General features: G+C 42.6%; 1 protein-coding gene across 2 annotated transcripts in view; it reads left to right on the plus strand.

The window, feature by feature from the left end:
• Positions 1-11,466, plus strand: part of SYT1 (synaptotagmin 1) — a 520,808-nt gene extending 509,342 nt beyond the window's left edge. For both annotated transcript variants that reach the window (XM_075932323.1, XM_075932321.1), the window contains exons 10-11: positions 4,137-4,270; positions 8,479-11,466. In XM_075932323.1, the coding sequence (XP_075788438.1) occupies positions 4,137-4,270; positions 8,479-8,685 (341 nt within the window). In that variant the 3' untranslated portion in view covers positions 8,686-11,466. The remainder of the gene's footprint in view (positions 1-4,136; positions 4,271-8,478) is intronic.
• The last annotated feature ends 10,967 nt before the right edge of the window (positions 11,467-22,433 follow it).

Consider the following 22,433-nt stretch of genomic DNA (forward strand, 5'->3'; position numbering starts at 1 on the left):
CTGATGTACAACTTTTAGTTCTTGGCCACTGTGCTCAGGTCTGTCACCCTTACTCATATTGAATAGCAACTTACTCAGTTAGATTTTTTCATATAAGGTATATCACAATGTGAGTAATCCTGGCAGAATTGAGGTTTTGGTAAAACTAGAAAGTCTAGTCGTCTTCACTAAACTTTATCATTGAAAAAGCACTTGCAGTATTTTTCTCTGACTTTTCAGATAAAAGTCTTATCCTCATTATTTTTTACTCTGTTATCCTGTGATTGTGCAATGGTTTGCTTCAAGCCAGTTTCTATTAGTTCATGGAAAAGAGATTCTTTTTAGAGGGGTTATCTTTATTTTATTTTTTAATTGAAAAAAATCCTTTTCTTTGAATCCTTTCATATGTCATGTTTTGCTCTACAAGGGATGATCCACAATCTCAAGGAAACATTTTAAATCCTAAATGTGTAAAACAATCTTTCTGTTCTGGTAGTTGTAAAAGAATTATGTAATGAAATAAGAATGAAATAAGATGCTTTTTTTGCCGTAGTAAGGGGGGAAAACAATGAAGTAATAACTATACCTTACTGGTTGAAAATACATTATTAATTTAAGGTCTAACCGCACTTCACTGTAGCAGTTTGTAGCCTTCTGAGGCAAATTGCTACTATAGGTTACATGCAGTATTGTTATAAAAATGTTGGTCCCAAGATAGTAGAGAGGTGAGATGGGTTAAAGTAATTTCTATCATTGGACCAATTTCTGTTGGTGAGAAAGACAAGCTTTTGAGCTATACTGAGCTCTTCCTGAGATCTAAGAAAGGTACTCAAGGCCTATATACACTTAAAATACTGCCTCAGCACAGCTCTGCTCTTGCACTTTAATGAAGATGTGCTATGCTAACTGGAGAGAGCTCTCCAATCAATGTAGTTAATGCATCTCCCTGAATGATGGTAGCTATGTCAGCAGGAGACACTCTCCTGCCAACACAGGTCTCATCTACACTGGAAGTTAGCAAGGTATAACTACATCGCTCAGGAATTTTGATTTTTCATACCCTTGAGCAATGTATTTATACCAATACAGGCCTATAGTGTAGACCAGACCTCAAGAGTGTCACAACTAAATACAGGGTGAGACAGATTGTTTAGCATAAATAGCATATTCGAAGAGACCAGAGTAGGTGAAGATGAAGGGACTGTGGAAGGTTAAGCCTTTTAGGTGGCTTCCTTCTTAGTGGAATGAATAGCACCAAGTTAGCACACAGACTCCCTGTATCATGTCAAGGGAGAGTTAGGAGCATAAGAATGGGAGTGACAGAGGCCAGCAAGCTCAGCAGCCAGATACTAATGCCAGAGAATGCTGAGAAGAAATGTGTGTCCTAAGCCTCGCCCTCCTTCCAAGTGATTTAGGTGCTTAAGTCTAGACTGAAGGGAACAGCCTGTCTGCCCAGATTCACAGTTGTTAACCCTCTCCTGGAGTTAGGCACTTAACGATTTTTGAAAATCACAACATTGCTACTGCTGTGGTGATGGCAGCCATCATCTTTGACTTCCTTCTCTACCCATTCCCCATCCCCTTGGCCCCACACATCAGTACCGGTATAATCTTTATCCTTCTCTGCCTGCTGTGGAAAAGAAATTTGAGCTTGGATCTCCCACATCTCAGCACAGTGCCCCAACCACTGGATATTCTGGAGTAAAGTCTCTATTAATCTTTTCTATTTTCAAACTTTGCCACTATATGCAAATAAATATGCTCTGGAGCAGAGAAAGCATGAGAGCGACACTATAGGCCAGTGGTTAGTAGCATTTAGGCTCCTAAGTCTCTGTGAAACTAGTCCTTTGCTTCCGTGATTTTTTTCCACACACTCCTAAACTTCTTCAACACTGTTTTGCAACCAGTACTGAAGCTGAAATAGTCTGTTTTTATATTCAACATGGAGCCTTAATGAAACTGATGAGCTAGACCTCTACTTTTGGAGAGCCAAGAACCATCTGCTTCACACCATTAAATCTCTTATAGCACTGGTGCTAAACCCAGTGTTGAGGCAGCAGGGGAAATAACTCTTCTACTGAGAAAAAGTCAGGAGAGTTTTAAAGCTTTTTACATAACACTTCCTTGTGGTAGTACAAGGGTAGGGAACCTCCAGCTCACCAGCCACTGGTGGGCCTCCAGACATTTGTTTACCTGAGCATCTACAGGCATAGTCACTCCTAGCTCCCAGTGACTACAGTTTACCATCTCCTGTCAATGGGAGCTGTGGGAAGCAGCACAGACCGGGTCACTATTTCCTCTCAGTTCTTATTGGCTGGGAATGGTAAACCATGGCCACTGGGAGCTGCGAGCAAACAAAACATTTGGCATCCCACCAGCAATTAACGCTGATGAATTGCATGTGGCCAGCAGGCTGGACTCTACCCCTGATGTAGCAGGATGAAATGTTTTCCATTCTTCAGGCCCTGATTCCATTGGGTAGATCTGAAAGATTATTTGCTTCTAGTAAAAATAAGGACATTTAACAACAAGAGTTCACTTGTTTCCCTCCCCCTCACCTGCTTTCACAGAAGGGAGCAGCAATACTGTCTTTGATAGAAATAATAAGAGCCTTCATGCAAGATATGCCAAGAGTAAATTCCAGTAGGAAACATTTGACACAGATTTTGTTGTTTTGCCATGGGAAAGTTTTCTTGTGATTTACATTGCAAAATTGTTATCTAAAGCCACAAAGGTTGTTAGTCAAGTCATGGCTCAGTAACATATAGGCTGTCACAAACAGTAAGCCTGATTCTCTCTACCACTCAATGCTTTAACTATGGCTATGTGTACACTACAAAGGAAAATCGACACGGAAATTGCAAATCACAGTTTGCCTATCTTTTTCCACTTTTCTTCCGAAAGAGGCTTTTCCAACATTTGGCCCATCTACATGGCTTTTCTGACATTTGGCACATCTTTCAGAACATCCTCTTTTCCTTGTAAAACAAGGTTTATAGGAATGCCAAAAAACACATCTGCTTTTCTGAATTTTTTTTCGGAAAAGCAGACATGTGTCTTGGAACGTAGTCTAGACTACATATGTAGTCTAGACGTATCCTATGTATGGCTATAAAACAAATAACTTAGTGAAGTTACTCCAGATCTACACTTGTATGAGAAGAGAACTAGGTTCATTAAGTCCATTCTCTAAATAGGGAAAAAGATGCACTAAACACTGTCATACGTATCCTAATCAGACACAATTCCCATTGAAGTTCTAACTCCTAAAATATCATTTCAAAGTAGTAACTTCACTGGGATTTTAGCTTGTGCAAGAAATCTGTGATTCGGTGATAAATCTGTTCTTATGTCTGGCCACCACTGCTCATGCAAACTCATAAACAATGAGAATTCAGTAGAGTATAACAACACATGGTTACATATGTTTGTGTCTGTAAAGAGCACAGAAGTCCTTATCACTATATAATCTGGCTGCTTCTAAAGACAATAATACCCAGGGTACATGAGAGTTTGGGGAAGCAAGAAGACCTGGACCTTGAGGTGGAACTAATATGGAGAGTTAGAGAGGCTGGGATTCTATTCCCAGAGCACTGTGTTCTAGTAGTGCTGGATGCCAGTTTCAGAAAAAGGTCCCATTGTGTTAGACCCTATACAAACATGTAATTAAGACATAGAGCTTGTACTAAAGAGATTGTACCAATATGAGCGGGAAAGAGAAGAGCAATATACCATGAAGTATGGTGACATTGGGATTTGCCTCTTTTTTGGATTTATGCATAAATAGATATAACAAGAACTAGTATAGTTTGTATTCAAATGCCAGATATAGCACTTGATCAGATTTCAGCCTCTGTAAATACAGACTTTGTTTAAATGATCATTGTCTTAATTTTTCACCAAACAGTTATTTCAGAGATTATTCTATAATGCAGCATTCAATTATTTTTGTCACTCTCCAAATGTCTTGGTCAAGGAATAATTAAGGTCCAGACTCGAACAAAAATAATAAGAAAATAAACAAACAATGATAAGTAAATAAAAATATTTCAATGTCCATTCAAAAACATCTGGATCTCCACATTTAACCTGAAGTCCACCTATTGACTACCCTGGCTATCATTTCTTAACTATACTTTTTCATTATACTTATTCAGATCCCTATGTGAAAATCCATCTGATGCAGAATGGTAAGAGACTGAAGAAGAAAAAGACAACAATTAAAAAGAATACCCTGAACCCCTACTACAATGAATCGTTCAGTTTTGAGGTACCCTTCGAGCAAATTCAGGTAATGTCAAACTTTGCTTTCTCCTTCTTTATTTCATTTCTCAGCCCTCATAAATATTTAACAGGGACCTTGTTAATTCTGAAGTGTGCGTGCCTTCATTAGCACCTATCTGCTAGCCCCACACAACATTAGATGAGTGTGACTGCTGCAACAGGAAATGATAACATTCATGGTACTTATGAAGTGTTGATTCATCAGAGAAAAATGAATAACTGACTCTTTATCATCAGAAGCAACGGATTCCAAAAAAAGAAAAATCAAACAGGAAGATAGTAATAAGTAATAGGGACAAAACTGACAAACATTATAGGAATAAGAGTTAAGTGAGTTTCAACTATGTTTCCCATTTCATGTGCACTATTTAATTTGTCTCATCATATTGGTGGTACCTGTAGATGGAGGTGTGCAGTTACAATTCCTGTTGCATGACTCTTCTGAAACACCAATTTTAAATGGAATAACTTGCTTAAATATGAGTAAGTTAGCTGACAAATCAAGAAAAGTTCAAAAGTACCTAAGTCCCATTTTCAAAAGTGATTTAACAGCCAGATAATTGGGTATCTGTGTATTTAGGTACCTAAAAATAAAAATAAATGGGAATTAGGTATCTAAATGACTTATGTGCTTTTGTAGATCTGGCTCTCGGGAGCATAAAAGTCTAAGGACCTGATCTGCACAGGTACTCAGGCACCTAACTCTTTTTGAAGTGATGATCTGGATCTACGTCACTTATAAAAATCTGCATATTTCACCCGTTCTGTTTTAATTGTTTAATCTCATCAGGAAGTTTCCACCCAAAAATGGGGACCAACATCATCATTGTAGTTAGATATTAGTTATAAGAAACAGTATTTAGCATGGTACATTATGGTTATGTTAGTGTCATTTATAGAAAAATGTATTTAAACATTATTTAGAATGAATACTGTACATGTTGCAGTGATTTATGGCATTTTGGGTGTAATATTCATTTAGGTAAACTTCCACTCATATGTCGGATAATGGGATAATGGTTATAACGGGTCCATGATCATTAGAGAGCAAAGGGAAGAGAGGGATCACAGAGGCAAGGTAGAATTCTCAAAACTAATAGACATAGCTTTTTAGCAGCACCAATGAGGAACATAAAACAGGATAAGAATGTTTTTCCAGTGAGGCTGTTGAAATTCAGATGTTGTGCCCTTAGTTGGAATATGTATTTGTCTGTAGTTACTCATGAGCACAGAACTGTGTAAAAGAGGAGGAGGACGATCCTGGAACACTGAGTTTTAAAAACAAGATTTGAATAGTGTACTGCTATCTTCAAAAGTGCTTAGTTGACCCCACTGGAATGTGAAATCCTACATAGGACAAGCCTATTCTGTTCTGCCAGAGTACAACTATTAACCTCTGAGTCTGAAAGAATAGTTCAGTCTCCATGCCCTTTCAGTTGCTGACTGAGGTTGCTAATACAGGTGCTTGTTATTGTTGATGGTCTTTTGTAGTAATATCCATTTACATTAGTGCTCAAACCTACATTTCACATAGGCCACCAATCAGTCACCAGCTGGGAATGATTACCCATCACTAACCTGTGTAGATTTGAACCAATAACCAGAAGGTGAAGCTCGTTTCATGATCAGTTCTCTGAGCCCTCCATTCCCACCCTCTCAATCCCACACCACTCTTTATGCTGTGTCCATCCTGGGCATTCCTCTAGTCATTATGCTAATCATTCCCAGTAACATCAGGAATTTTATTTTGTACCATACTAAGAATTTTAAACAGTCTTATACCAAAATAAAGCCCAATACACTTTTGGGCAAAGATCCTAACCTGCACCTAATACATAAATGTCCATTTAGGGCTATCATTGGCAATAAAAACAAATACACTGCAAGCAAAATTATGTTGTAAGACATCATTCTGGCTTCTAGAAATAGAAGCATGAAGGATATTGAATTTTATCACGAGGGGTCTTGGGGAAGAGCATCTAAGTTTGATGTGCACTTTTGTCATAAATGATTATGTAAATACATGCCTGGAGCTGTCACATCCTCCTTTGGCTCATTGACTTGTGCACTCTCTCAGGGGACAGGACTATAAAGAGTAGTCATGACTCACATCTGCAGCCTTTACTCGCAGGAATAATCCCATTAGTGTAGAGGGACTGCTACTGAAAGTAAAGACTGCAGGATCAGGCCCTTTTAGAAAAAAAGGATGATTGTCCCTAAAAATATTTTTCTGAGTAAATTGAGTTTTCCTACAATTCATAAAACCTACCTGTGGAAACCAGTTCTGTACTGTCATGAATCCAGGAGCTGTGAACAATTATAATAGCATGAAGCAGAGTCAGGAAAATAGTCATACATTCATCTTTTAAAATGAAAGTCTCGAAGGGAAAGTGTATACAGTTTAGTCAAATCAGCCTGAGGCAGTTTCATCACAGATGCTATTGAGTAAAATCCAGTTTCACTAGGGGAATAAATTATGTTTGTGCTATTCAGACAAATAGTAAGGACTATATGAGCACACATGTACTTATTAATGCAAAACATAGACACCCTCATAGTCACTTAGACTGAGTCATATAAAAGTGATACATGAGAGAGTATAATATCCAATCTCCTTTCAACCCTTTTAGCATGTAGATTATATTATTCTGACTTCATGCACTTTAGACTCTCATGCACGTACATGTAGTTTAATCCTTTACATAACTCTGAATTTGGTCTCCTGAGTCTACATTGCTGAAGGGCTAGAAAAGAGGCATTGAACCTGAAATGCAACTAACAAATAGAGTTTCAACTTGTGCTGTACACTTCTGTATCTGACTCTCTGGGTTGTGGTATAACTTACATAGTTGGGATGGTGTAAATTACACCAGTGGCAACACTTTTAGATTCACCTCCCAAGTTAGCCCTACAAGACTATGTCAGTCTAATCATCTTTCTACAAAAAAAGTAAGGTGGCTGTCTTTAAGATTGTCTAAGCACCCATTTGAAAAAGAAATTTGATGAGAAGAAAGTTATGGGAAAGATTTCAATTTTTTTGGCTCAGGACCCATCTACAGTAGCTTTCTTGGAGCATGCTGTATATTGTCCTGCCTTAGTGACCTGGATCCTATTCCTAGTTCAGTGACTGGCTAGTCTTGGGGAAACTTAGGTATAGAGAGTAGGGGAAATGAGTTGCCCATCTATAAAATGTGGATGATGGTGCTTACCTCTTTTATAATTCATATTAAAGGTTATAAAATTAACAATGTAAGACTAGGCAGCATTATTATTGTCTGCAAAACCCCATGCTATGAGTAGATAAAGTACACAGTAGTCATTTCACATGATCTGTGACTGCCTGCAACTACAAAAAAGTAGCATTCTGCCTCCTATGTTATTCTGCTGGTTTGGGATTCCAGCTCAGAAGCCCACTAGAAGAGAAGAGAATAAAAACAGGTGGGGTCCTTTTCTGGAGGGTTATACTTGTGGGCTACGTCTAGACTGGCATGATTTTCCGCAAATACTTTTAACAGAAAAGTTTTCCATTAAAAGCAATTGCGGAAAAGAGCGTCTATTTTGGCACGGACGCTTTTCTGCAAAAGCACTTTTTGTGAAAAAGCATCTGTGCCAATCTAGACGTGCTTTTGTGCAAAAAAGCCCCGATCGCCATTTTTGCAATCAAGCCTTTTTTGCACAAAACAAATCTGAGCTGTCTACACTGGCCCTTTCGTGCAAAAGGACTTTTGCCCGAATGGCAGCAGCATAGTATTTCTGCAAGAAGCACTGATTTCTTACATGAGATCGTCAGTGTTCTTGCGGAAATTCAAGCGGCCAGTGTAGACAGCTGGCAAGTTTTTCCGCAAAAGCACTTGCTTTTGCGGAAAAACTTGCCGGTCTAGACACAGCCATGCAGTCATATTTTCTCTCAAAGCTGATAATACAGTGAAAATATATCTTGTACTGGGAAAAAAAGATCCGTAACAAAAGTTACGTCTATACCTGGCTTACTTCATATACCTAACCCATACTCACATGGGCCCTTTCAGCCAATCACTTTCTTTTAAAAATCTTCCTAAAGTCCATGTCTTCCAACATGCAGAAACAGGGGCTATATCATCTTTTATTTTGGTATAAATGAACATAGATCCAGATGGGAGGGTGCAGCCCTCTTGGTGAGGCTTGTGTCTGTTTACCTGCAGACCTTGCTTATTGCTCTTTCTTATCTCCTTTTAGAAAGTGCAAGTTGTTGTGACTGTTTTGGACTATGACAAGATTGGCAAGAACGATGCCATCGGGAAAGTCTTTGTGGGCTACAACAGCACTGGTGCAGAGCTACGACACTGGTCAGACATGCTGGCCAACCCACGGCGACCCATTGCACAGTGGCACACCCTACAGGTTGAGGAAGAGGTAGACGCCATGCTTGCAGTCAAGAAGTAAACAACAAAAGAAGAAAAGAAGCCTTTCTGCATTTGCCCACATAGTGCTCTTTAGCCAGTATCTGTAAATACCTCAGTAATATGGGTCCTTTCATTTTCAGCCATGCGTCCCTAACACAGATGAGTGGTACTTAAAATCCTGTTTTAATTTGCACAACTTTAAATGTAGAGAGCCCTCTAAAGGCCTTTCATCTCGCCACTGCCCTCCAGATCTACTCTTCTTTTAAGCAATATGATGTGTAGATAGAGCATGACAGAAATTATTTATTGTATCACACAGTTGTATATACCAGTATGCTGAGAATTTATTTCTAGTTTGTGTATTTGTATGTTGTAAATGTTTCCTAATCTGTGTATATCTAGATGTTTTTAATAAGATGTTCTATTTTAAATTATGTAAATTGACTGAGACTAAGGAGAGCTGATAATATATTATAGGGTAACTATTGTAGCGTCTGCATTCCAGCAAAAATTCCAACTTGTAAGGCACTAGTAGTGTTACACTGACATATTAAAGGACAACTTAAATCTGAGCTTTCAAGTGAACCATTTAAAATAACAAGATATGCTTACACAGTACACCTTGGAGGGGTGAATCCAATTTTGTAGACTTCTTTAACAGGCAACTTAGCATGATCTGAGCAGCTCCGTGGCTGACCTCAAGGAAGCGTAGCCAATATATCATTTTTCTGTATATATTTAAAAAACTGAAATCATGGCTTTACACTGACAATTGAGGAAACAGGTCCATGGGAAACAATTTCACATAACAACAACATGGGGGAGGTTGTATGGGAGGGGAGGGAAATTCAGCAGTAATGAAATGCTGCATCGAATCATGAAAAAAAAGTAGCTCTCCATCATCACCTTTATACAAAATTAACATACTGTGAATTCCAGTTGTGATTTCACATTCTAGAATTCTAATGAGTTTGCACATTAGACTTTGTAACAAAATATTTTATTATACTAACTCAGATTAGAAGGAATGCAGAATATTTTTTAAGCACAGCCGTGTATGTTTATTATACAAGTTTCATGGTGAACAGACAGTATTGTAATCCCATCAAAAAAGACAAAAAATTAGCCATAGTTCTGAATGCACTTCAAAGTAAGCCAAAAGAGAACAGCTAGTGACCTTTTTATATACTATTTATACTTAAGTTTTAATTTGTCCTTTAAAAACAAGTGAAACAAAACAAGTTCAAGAAAACTGAAGCAACCTCTTATGTATACTAGATGCTCGTTTCAGGAGGAGTTTTTAAATGTTTTCAATGTTATTATGTAGTAAATGGCACTATTATAAAAGCTATTAGTCATTCCATAAGCGTCTTGAAAGACTGCTCTGTGTACCACTGTGACTGCCGTGTGTGCTTAGACATGTAGTTTTCTCAGTGGATAGCAATCAGTTTATTCCGTAGTGATATTGTAATTAATACTGCCATTCCCTTCTACTGCACTGCCGAAGGAGTGCATAGCTCAAGCAGTTCTAGTTACTATGGACCAATTTAGAACTGACGCGCTATGCGTGGGACAAGGATATTATAAGGAATGGGATGACCACACAGCATTTTGTCGAGCACTGTGCAATATTCCATATTTCACTCCACTCTACTTTGTAAACGTTTCATTTTATGTCTAGACAGTATATAATCTCAGATTATAGCATTTCATCCTGTCATTTTGGGCATTACATTTTATCTCTAGTCTCATCCTTTGAGACCTTTCTTTGTTATGTTTTGGACTGTGAATATATTTATAATGCTTTGAAGACTTACTTCTTTTCAGTACCACTAAACACCAAAAAAAATGTGGCACAGTACACCTTTTGGAGGTAGGAGTGTGATTTCCTTTACTATAATTTCAGGCGGTAGCTTTTTATTAACCTAAACAAGAAGTCTATACTGAAAAATAAATTCTCTCTTCCCCCAGATTTCATTTATGAGGGGATAAGGTGTAGTGTTATAGAGTTGAGCCCTTGTGAGGCAAAGCAATCCCACTCTAATTAAATTGGGAAGCACAAAATGGATATGCATCAAACCTTTTTACTATCTCCCACTCCAAAATATAGGAATAGCAACACTGATCATTTTAAGGGTGTTTCTTTTTACCTGAAAAAGGCACAACTGAGGCATATTTTGAGATAAACAGGTGTATACATAACGAGCATCAAGCTGGAATATTTTTAAAGGACCAAATCTCACCAGAGACAGGAACTAGGCTGACAGAGTTGCAGCAAAGAACAGATATTCAACTTCACGGTATCCAACTTTAAGTTGTTCATTCAAGAAATTTGCAGGTTTCAACTGCCAGAGTCGATACATTGTGTTCAGGTATTCTTAATGCATTCTCTTCCTACACTGCCAGACTGAATGTCACCATAGAATTGGTTTGTAATGTACTATGATTCTCAGAGACCGAACCTGCTATATGACCAAGATGACATTTTTTCATCCTCAAAGAAGCCACATGGCAAAGCTGTGTAAAGTATTAGAATCTGATGCTGTAGAAAGATCCTAGTTGCCTTTGTGTATATTTACTGCCTGCTTGAGTGTTTCTACGTGTGGGTTTTCTCTGTATCTTGTAGAAATGTTTGAGGTGTTTTATCCTGCCATATTGCTCGTGACCCACGAGCTGACAACTTTAGCTGTATTTTACCTTCATTTTTGATGAGGTGGTTTATATTTTGTTTCACTTTGTGTAGTGAATCCCTCAATAGAGTTGTCATTAAAATAACATACATATTACACAGATATTCAATAAAAATGTTTTATTTCCTGTTGATGTCTTTGTTTTCAGTTCTTTTGATTTAAAATGAAAAAGACATTTCTCCCTCACATGTATTAGCCCAGACACAGTCTGGCTTTGCTCTGATACAAGTGGACAAGTAAACAAAATCTCAAACTTAACATCTGCCTGGTAAATATAAGGGCTAGTTACGAAGAAAACCTAAACACTGTAAATGTGCTCCCATTACTTTCTACCAGTCAAGGTCACTAAATTGTTTTGACAGCTCTGTTACCATTTTCCAAAGTAGTTTGAAGTTCTGGGTATTTATTTGGTGTTCATATTATGATTTATAACTTTTCTACTGCCCCATCAAGAGATGCATTAGCTTCTGTACAGAGTCAACACATAAGCCATTCAGCCAGCTTCTATACATTTACTTTGTGCTAAAGTGACAAACATCAGAAAAAATCCTCATCTTTGTATTTAATTTCCACTCCAGATAGTGAGGTATTTGACTGAAATATATGGAGGTATAAATCGAGTGGAAACACAATGTACAGAGAAAGGGCTTAGGATTTAAATAACTCCTTCCATGAAGAATGGTGAAAAATGAAGTAAGTTTTAAGGGCATCCTCTCTCATTTAACATTTACAAATATTTATCACCCTGTGGGATTCCCTCCTACTGACCATACTTTCTTAGTGTAAGTCGAGGTAACTGTTTTGTTGGATCCCACAAAGTGGTAACTGTTGATAAATATCTGTGAGCAGCAACTTCTGACCTCTTTTCCAAGAAGTTTAGCTTGTTTTCAGATGTTTTGTAATTTTTTTTTGTTTTCACATGTCCCAGATTATTTTACTTTTATGAGTCATGGACCCCCCCCAAAAAAATTTATTTTCATTAGCTGTTGGGGGATAGTTTTCCTGGATGCTCTTTAATGTCTAACTAGCATTTGCAGGGCACAGTTTCTGAGACTGAGCGCCTCTCTCCCTAATTCAGCAGCCCATTCCTAGTCAGTACAGCACTTATGGCAAAGAGAAGTTAAACACATGCTTAGGGGTTTTGCTTACCAGAGAGGGTACATCTACACTAGCCCCTTAGATCGATCTAGGGAGGCTAATGAGGGCGACTGGAATTGTAAATCAAGCCTGGGATTTAAATAGCCCATGCTTGATTTGCATGTTCCAGGCCGGTCGCCATTTTAGAAATTGACTAGCCCGAAGTAACTGCCCGCAGCTACACGAGGCAGTGAAACGGGAGTCCGATTTAAAGCCCTAATTCAAATTAGCTGGTAAACCTCATTGCAGGAGGAATACCAGTTAATTCAAGTTAGAGCTTTAAATCGGAATCCTGTTACACTGCCACGTGTAGACATGGGCAGTTACTTCGGGCTAGTCAATTTCTAAAATGGCAACCAGCCGGGAACATGCAAATCAAGCACGAGATATTTAAATCCCGGGCTTGATTTGCAATTCCAGTCACCCTCATTAGCTTCCCTAGATCGATCTACGGGGCTAGTGTAGACATATCCAGACAGCCTTAAATGCGGGGCTCTAGTGCTGCCCTTTCTAAGAATGAACAGCAGCCTTGCAGTCAGGCTACGTCTGCACTAGCGTGATCTTGTGCAAAAACTCTTTAGCGCAAGAGTTCTTGCGTTAAAGTAGTTGCGCAAAGAGCGTCTACACTGGCATGTGCTTTTGCACAAGAGAATCCATGCCAGTGTAGACTGTCTCTTGTGCAAGAAAGCTCTGATGGCCATTTTAACCATAGGGCTTTCTTGTGCAAGAAATTCATGTTGCCTGTCTACACTGGCCTCTTGCGCAAGAACAGTTGCGCAAAAGGCCTTATTCCTGAGTGGGAGCATCAGTGTGCTGGTGCAAGAAGCCCTGATTTCATACATTAGAACGTCAGTTTACTTGCGCAAGAACACACTGCCAGTATAGACAAGCAGCAAGTTTTTGCGCAAGAATGGCCGCTTTTGTGCGAAATTGCGCAAGTGTAGACACAGCCTCAGTGTTTAAGGTCAAATGGGACCATCAGTTCAGCTAATCTGACCTCCATATAGTACAAGTCACCAACCCCACTCAGTACCCACACACTGAACCCAGCAACTGAAAATTACACCACAATGACAGGGAAACAATAACATGACAAGTCTTGTCAAAAAATCTTGTCAAGTACAGAGGAACATGAAAAAAACTTCCCCACGGTCTCAGCCAAGCTGACCTGAAGGAAAATTCCTTCCTGACACCTCCACATATGGCGATCAGCTACATCAGGGGTGGGCAAAAGGGCCTCTGTGGGCCTCCGGCCTGCTCAGTGGGATGATCCAGCCCACGGAGGTCCTGCTGCTCCCCCGCCCCCCAGATCAATCAAGGCCTAGAGCTGTGGGAACACACGTGACGCTTAGAGTCAACCCTTGTAGTTGATTCTAAACGCCGCACGCTGGAGGGCAGGGAGTGAGAGACTTCACACTCCCTCAGCCCCCCCAGGCCAATCAGGGCCTGGGGGTGGGGAGAAGTGCTCAAAGTCTCCTTCCTCCCTGCCCCTGCTCTGAAAGGAGTGCGCTGTGTGCTCCTTGCAGGATGGAGGCAGGGCAGGTTGGCCTGGGGGTGGAGGGAGCATGCGAAGTTTCCTCCCACCCTGCAAGGGGCTTGGCACTTAGAGTCAATCACCAGCTGTTGCTCAGCTGGCAGGTGACGCTAAGCACGCACTCCCTTGCAGGACAGGGAGCAGACTTCGCATGGTCTCCCTGCCCCCAAACCTTGATGACCTGGGAGCAGAGGGGGAACACCAGGGGGGTCTTCTCCCTCCACCAGGGGGTGGGTGCCTAGAGGGAACCACAAGCTGTTCAGAATCAGGGTCTGTGGGCAGGGAAGCACAGAAGTGTCCTGGCCCCGCCCCCTCCTCCTGGAGCTGCCCAGAGCCACTTCAAACATTTCAGACGTGGCACCTGGTCAAAAATTATTGTCATGCACCTGCCAGAGAATGCACTTTGTCACCTGAAGAGCACTGGTCCATCCTGCACAGTAGCCCATATCCAGCCATGGACAGCCCCAATGCTGCAGAGACAGATGATGTTTTTTAAACTGAATAATACATTGGTAGGGTAAGAGAATTCCCCTGCAGCTGGCTAGGTGAAACCCTGAAACTTGCACTTTTAGGAATATAAGACAGACCAGAAGTGTGCCCAAGGCTGCTAACTACTACACCCTCCCACTGCACCCAACCCTGCCATACAGTTGCCCTCATAAATGTGTCCAGTTCTCACTTAAGTTGTTTGCCTCATAACCCGTTTTTGTAAGGCAGGCCCAGAACCTCATCCTGAGCTGGTTAGAAACCTGATGTCTAGCCTAAATTTGTTCAGGACCATTATACACCCATTTGTTCTTGTGGCAATACTGGGCTTCATCTTAAATAGCTCTTTACCCTCCTGGTCATCTAGTTCAGCTAGCTATTAAGAAAGTTTGTGAGTCTGTCTGTCTGTGAGTTTGTCCGTCCATCTATCAGTCTATTTGTTCAAGAACGCCTCCTAAACAATAAGAACTAGGACCACCAAATTTGTTATGCAGCTTCTTCATCCTAAATTAAAGCAAGGTCAAGATTTGTTTGTACCAGGCCTATGGGATGTGCCTGGAATTCTATTGTTTTCCATAACACAGAAAGGGAGGGGCTAAGAGCAGGGACAGCTGGACTCCATAATGACCGTTAGGGGAAGTGAGTGCAGGGGACAGTTATACTGCAGGGTCACCACAGGAAGCAGTCCTCACCAAGAAGAGAGTGGCCAGCTGGCACTCTCTATATTGCCAGCCATGAACATAAGACCGGCCATACTGGGTCAGACCAAAGGTCCATCCAGCCCAATACCCTATCTGCCAACAGTGGCCAATGCCAGCTGTCCCAGAGGGAGTGAACTGAACATCTGTCTCCTGCCATCCATCTCCACCCTCTGACAAACAGAGGTTAGGGACACCATTCCTCACCCATACTGGCTAACAGCCATTAATGGACTTATCCTCCATGAATTTATCTAGTTCTCTTTTAACCCTGTTATAGTCCTAGCCTTCACAACCTCCTCAGGCAAGGAGTTCCACAGATTGACTATGTGCTGTGTGAAGAACTACTTCCTTTTATTTGTTTTAAACCTGCTGCTCATTAGTTTCATTTGGTTGCCCCCAGTTCTTATATTAGGAATGTCAGCCGATGGTCAGGGCAGTGTGTGTGTGTGTGTGTGTTTCCAAGAAAATGTTTAACGTCTGTGCCTTTACTGCTAGGACCGGGGTCCCGTCGCAGAGGGCAGCCAACAGGCTGAAAGACGCCCTGAGTTAATAGGAAGAGCTTATTACATCGCAGATTTTAGCTGCTAGGATACAGGATCCCTTCGCAGCCGGCAGTCTAGGGAAGACTGAGAGATGCCCCAACGGATCTGTCACCTGGGAGTGGCACGATCCAAACGCCCAAGCTCCTCCTATACCTGTCCCTTATGACCGGCTGAAGTTCTTTTAAATTGTGCTTGGTTCTGTAACAGCAACTGAAGAAATCAGGGTAAAAAAAACTTAAACAGTTACAGGTTTATTAAAAAGGCTTATAAAAGCATACGGTTACAATGGCTATTGCTCTACTTCTTAACTGCTAGCAAATATAGATCTTATAAATGGTTACAAAGAAAATAAAGATAGAAATAATGGTACCAAGTGACAGCTTAATCTTTAAAGAGCTCTAAGTCTATGTGTACACTTAAGACAAAGGACCACATCCAGGTACAATTTTTACCTCCTTCTGTGCCTCTTGACTCCAGCGTGTCAGGCCAGGGCCGGTCCCTCAATTCCTAGGAAAGACAAATACGAGGTGGGCGTCTCCGTGGAACCTCGGGAGCTCAAAACACCTAATCCGACCAGCAGATAGATGATAGATTGACACTCAGAGTAAATGTGCTGCTGGACCCATCTTTATACCCCTGGGGGCCCGTATCCTCTTTCTTATCTAAGATGCCAAATTGTACTGATCCGTTTTGTGGCACCAGTTCTTACAAGCAAGTTTCAAGTTAATTTACACTTGCTAGAGAGATAACTAAATTGTGAGTACTAAACATTTTTTTACTGGGCGAGAGATTCCTCCCCCCACGAACGGCTGTGTGTTCGTATCAACATGGGTTTTCAGTCAAGGGCACTCCTCTGCAGCCTCTTGGTCAGCAATTGGCGTATCTCTGTTTACAGCCATTCATGGTCACAACAGCCTGCCATATCCAGGCAAGCAAAGACAGATGTTACAGGAGAAGTTCCTGTCTGGCTACAGGGAACAATTAAATAACTTTTCCTTATTCGTGTTCTCCACACCACTCGCGATTTTACATACCTCTATCATATCCTCCCTTAATCTCCTCTTTTCCAAGCTGAAAAGTCCTAGTCTCTAGGAAGCCTAATCCGAACTAGTTAATCCGTGCCGCGTGTAGCCGCGTGGCACGGAGTCCGAACTAGCCAGCATTTAAAAATGGCACCGGCCGGCTTCATGCAAATGAAGCCCGGGAAATTCAAATCCCGGGCTTCATTTGCAAGTGTGGATGACTACATTACCCCTGCTAGTTCGACCTAGCGGGGTAGTGTAGACATACCCGAAGTGACTGAGAGGCTTACCAAGCTGATCAAACCTTCAGATCGCTACCCCTTTGTGCTTCTCCATGTAGGAACTAATGATGCAGCCAAGAATGACCTTGAGCAGGTTACTGCGAATTATGTAGCGCTGGGAAGAAGGATCCAAGAATTCGGAGCGCAAGTGGTGTTCTCGTCCATCCTCCCTGTTGAAGGGAAAGGACTGGGCAGGGATCGTCGAATTGAGGACGTAAATGCGTGGTTGCGCAGGTGGTGTCGCAGAGAGGGCTTTGGTTTCTTCGACCATGGGACTCTGTTCCGGGCGCAATGATTGTTAGGAAGAGATGGGATCCACCTAACGAAGAGAGGAAGGCTTGCAAACCTAGTGAGGAGGGCTTTAAACTAGGTTCGTCAGGGGACGGTGACCAAAACCCTGAGGGGAGAGGGAAAGTCGGATACCGGGAAGAAATGCAGAGAGGAAAGAGCAAGAAAGGAGGACCCCTGCTCGAATGGAGATGATAGGGCAATCAACTGTTTACCTGAAGTGTTTGTACACTAATGCGAGAAGCCTGGGCAACAAACAGGAAGAACTGGAGGCCCTAGCCCAGTCCAAGAAATATGACTTAATTGGGATAACAGAGACTTGGTGGGATGACTCGCATGACTGGAGCGCTGTCATGGAAGGGTATAGACTGTTCAGGAAGAACAGGCAGGGGAGAAAAGGAGGAGGAGTTGCGCTATATGTAAGAAGGCACTACGATTGCTCTGAACTCCAGTATAAAGAGGGAGAAAAAACTGAGAGTCTATGGGTTAAGTTTAAAGGAGCAAACAACAGCAGTGATGTTGTGGTTGGTGTCTGCTACAGGCCACCAAATCAGGTGGATGAGGTAGATGAGGTTTTCTTTGGCCAACTGAGCGAAGCTGCCAGATCTCAGGCCCTGGTTCTCATGGGGGACTTTAATCACACTGACATCTGTTGGGAAACCAATACAGCAGTACACAGGCAATCCAGGAAGTTTTTGGAGAATGTTGGGGATAACTTCTTGACACAAGTGCTGAAGGATCCGACCAGGGGCTGTGCGCAGCTTGAACTTCTGCTCACAAACAGGGAGAAACTAATAGGGGAAGTAGAGGTGGGTGACAACCTGGGAAGCCGTGATCATGAGATGGTAGATTTCAGGATCCTGACCAAAGGAAGAAAAGAGAGTAGTAAAATACACACCTTGGACTTCAGAAAAGCAGATTTTGACTCCCTCAGAGATCTGATGGGCAGAATCCCATGGGATGCTAACATGAAGGGGAAAGGAGTCCAGGACAGCTGGCAGTATTTTAAAGAAGCCTTATTGAAGGCACAGAAAGAAACCATCCTGACTCGTAGCAAGAGAGGCAAACATGGTAGGAGACCAGATTGGCTTACAGGGGAAACCCTTGGTGAACTTAAGCACAAAAAGGAAGCTTACAAAAAGTGGAAACTTGGACAAATAACCAGGGAGGAGTTTAAAGGTATAGCTCAAGAATGCCGGGGGGTTATCAGGAAGGCGAAAGCGCAAATGGAATTGCGACTGGCTAAGGATGTAAAGGATAACAAGAAAGGTTTCTACAGGCATGTTAACAAGAAGAAGGTGATCAGAGAGGATGTGCAGCTCCTAATAGATAAAGGAGGTAACCTGGTGACAGATCATGTGGGGAAAGCTGAAGTACTCAATGCGTTCTTTGCCTCTGTATTCACGGACAAGGTCTGCTCCTGGACTTCTGCGCTAAGTGATGGAAGTTGGGATGAAGATGGACAGCCCGTGGTGGGTAAAGAACAGATTAGGAACTGCTTAGAAAAGCTAATCCATGGGTCCGGAAATCCACAAACCCATGGGTCCGGACTTAATGCATCCGAGGGTACTGAGGGAGTTGGCAACTGTCATTGAGGAGCCTTTGGCCATTATCTTTGAAAAGTCGTGGAGATCGGGAGAAATCCCGGATGATTGGAAAAAGGCAAATGTAGTGCCCATCTTCAAAAAAGGGAAGAAGGATGATCCAGGGAACTATAGGCCGGTGAGTCTTACCTCGGTTCCTGGAAAAATCATGGAAGGGATCCCTAAGGAATCCATTTTGAGACACTTGGATGAGAGGAAAGTGATTAGGAATAGTCAGCATGGATTCAAAAAGGGCAAATCGTGCCCGACCAATCTGATTAGCTTCTATGATGAGGTAACTGGCTCGGTGGACATGGGAAAGTCAGTGGATGTTATATACCTTGACTTTAGCAAGGCTTTTGACACAGTCTCCCACAATATTCTTGCCAGCAAGTTAAGGGAATGTGGATTGGATAAATGGACGGTAAGATGGATAGAAATATGGCTAGAAGGCCAGGCCCAGCGGGTAGTGATCAAAGGCTCGATGTCAGGATGGCAGTCGGTTTCTAGCGGAGTGCCCCAAGGTTCGGTTCTAGGACCGGTTTTGTTCAATATCTTTATTAATGACCTGGATGAGGGGATGGATTGCACCCTCAGCAAGTTTGCAGATGACACTAAGCTAGGGGGAGAGGTAGATACGCTAGAGGGCAGAGATACGGTCCAGAGTGACTTAGACAAATTGGAGGATTGGGCCACAAGAAATCTGATGAGGTTCAACAAGGACAAGTGCAGAGTCCTGCACTTAGGACGGAAGAATCCCAAGCACAGTTACAAGCTGGGGACCAACCAGCTAAGTAGTAGTTCTGCAGAAAAGGACCTGGGGGTTACAGTGGATGAGAAGCTGGATATGAGTCAACAGTGTGCCCTTGTAGCAAGAAGGCTAATGGCATATTAGGTTGCATTAAGAGGAGCATTGCCAGCAGATCCAGAGATGTCATTATTCCCCTTTATTCGGCATTGGTGAGGCCACATCTAGAGTATTGTGTCTAGTTCTGGGCCCCCCACTACAAAAAGGATGTGGATGCATTGGAGAGGGTCCAGCGGAGGGCAACCAAAATGATTAGGGGGCTGGAGCTTATGACTTATGAGGAGAGGCTGAGGGAGTTGGGTCTGTTTAGTCTGGAGAAGCGAAGAGTGAGGGGGGATTTGATAGCAGCCTTCAACTTCCTGAAGGGAGGTTCCAAAGAGGATGGAGAGAGGCTGTTCTCAGTAGTGACAAATGGCAGAACAAGGAGCAATGGTCTCAAGTTATGGTGGGAGAGGTCCAAGTTAGATATTAGGAAAAACTATTTCACTAGGAGGGTGGTGAAGCACTGGAATGGGTTACCTAGGGAAGTAGTGGAGTCTCCATCCCTAGAGGTGTTTAAGTTCTGGCTTGACAAAGCCCTGGCCAGGTTGATTTAGATGGGATTGGTCCTGCCTAGAGCACGAGGCTGGACTTGATGACCTTCTGATGTCTCTTTTAGTTCTATGATTCTATGATAAGGGGATGGTTTGATGAGAACATGATCTTGGTAACTAATTGACCATTCATTATCAGTGGGAAATGGGTCAATGGAGGGATGATAGGAGTTACTATAGAGAACTTTCTGGGTGTCTGGCTGGTGAGTCTTGCCCACATGCTCAGGGTTTAGCTGATTGCCATATTTGGGGTCAGGAAGGAATTTTCCTCCAGGGTAGATTGGCAGAGACCCTGGAGGTTTTTCGCCTTCCTCTGTAACATGGGGCACAGATCACAGCTGGAGGATTCTCTGCATCTTGGGGCCTTCAAAGTATTTGAAGGCTTCAATATCTGAGACATAGATGAGAGGATTATTCTAAGAGGGGTGGGTGAGATTCTGTGGCCTACACTGTGCAGGGGGTCAGACTAGATGATCATAATGGTCCCTTCTGACCTTAAAGTCTATGAGTATTTAAGCACTCCTTCAGGAATCCCGACTTTTTCTTAAAAATGGATAAATCGTCCCATATTTTCTCTCTCTCCCCTCCCACCAGTACTGGTAGGTCCTACTGATAGCTGGATCCCTGCTCATCCACCAGTGGTAGGGGATAGTAAGGCAAAGTTGCAGCATGTGAGGACAGCCACTCACCCTGCTGGTCCATCAGTGCAGTTCCTGCTGTATGCCTCCTCACCCCCCTGTCCAGCCAGCACCAGCTACTTGCTGTGGTGGCTGGTAAGTGCTGCCTTCCCATAAGCCCTTTACATGCTGTCCCTTCACTGTCCTCTTCCTGCTGTGCCCCTTCCACCTCTCAGCCCTGCTGCTCCTCTGTATCCCCTCCAAAAGATATGTGCAGAGAAGCAGCACCTGATCAGATCATTCAGCTAGGGTTGCCAGGTGTCCAGTATTGACCCGGACTGTCCAGTATTTTCGCCTCCTGTCTGGTAAAAAAATTCAGAAAATATCAGACACCTAAAATGTCCGGTATCTTCTAATTTTTTTTCCGGCCAGAAGGTGAAAATATCGGACACCTGGCAACGCTATGACACACTCAGCAACCGGGCCCAGCCCCCGGACCTTCTGGATGCCCCCCACCCCCACCCACAACCCCACCATCCGAGGCTTACCTGGTTCCGCAGGCTGGGGCAGAAAAACAAAATGGCCATCGGCAAAGGGACCGTGCTGATTTTTTTTTCCTACAATTTTGGTCTCCCTCCCTTTCCCCCCCCCCCCCCACAGAATTTTTTTCCTGGTGGTTTTTTGGGGGGGAGGGGAGTGTTCAGTATTTTTGGTTAAACCATCTGGCAACCCTACCCACAGCCTAGTTGGTGGGCTCCTTTGTACCCCCACTGCTTCTGGCAGCCAGGGAAAGCTCACAACCCTCTGGCATGGGGAGCAGATGAGGTGGGCACGATCTCTGCAAAGATACAGGCTAAGTCACCCCAAACCCCCTATCTCCAGCCCCAGCACCCTAAGGCTAGAAGTAGCTCCTGTGCCTTCCCTCCTGTACTGTGATGAAAAGCTGCTGCTGCCACATTCTGGTGTGAACCCTGACAGAAATCTGGGAGGGGGGGACTGTGACCCTTTGTGCCCCCCACATGTTGCCTCGAGATGCCACAGTGCCAGATACAAGGAGAGATAGGTACATCCCAGGAGCCTAGCTAGGCATGGAAGATAGGAAGGGTTGGGTCAGGTTGGTTGGCCATCCCCTTCCTCATGTGGGAGAGGTGTACAGCACTGTGTGTGTCACCTCTCCCCATGTACACCTTAAAGATAAGAAGGTAAATAAAGACACCAGTGATGCAGTATTTCTTTTTAGCAGGGACTAAGTCAACTTGATGTTAATTTGAATGTTTGTCCTGCATAGTTTTGATTGATTGCCATGGAATTCACTTGAATATGAGCAATTTTAGCAGGTGTCTCATAGTCAACATAGGGAAATATGGTCACCCTAGCTCTAGTTTAACCTTGCCTTTCTTGAACATGGGTGGCCAGAAGTGAACACAGGACTCCCAATGAGGTCTTTCCCCTGCCTTGAACAAAGGCGTGAATATTGTGCAAATGCATTGCCTGGGGCATCCTAGG

This window comes from Pelodiscus sinensis, chromosome 1, assembly GCF_049634645.1.
Source record: "Pelodiscus sinensis isolate JC-2024 chromosome 1, ASM4963464v1, whole genome shotgun sequence".
Taxonomy (NCBI): domain Eukaryota; kingdom Metazoa; phylum Chordata; order Testudines; family Trionychidae; genus Pelodiscus; species Pelodiscus sinensis.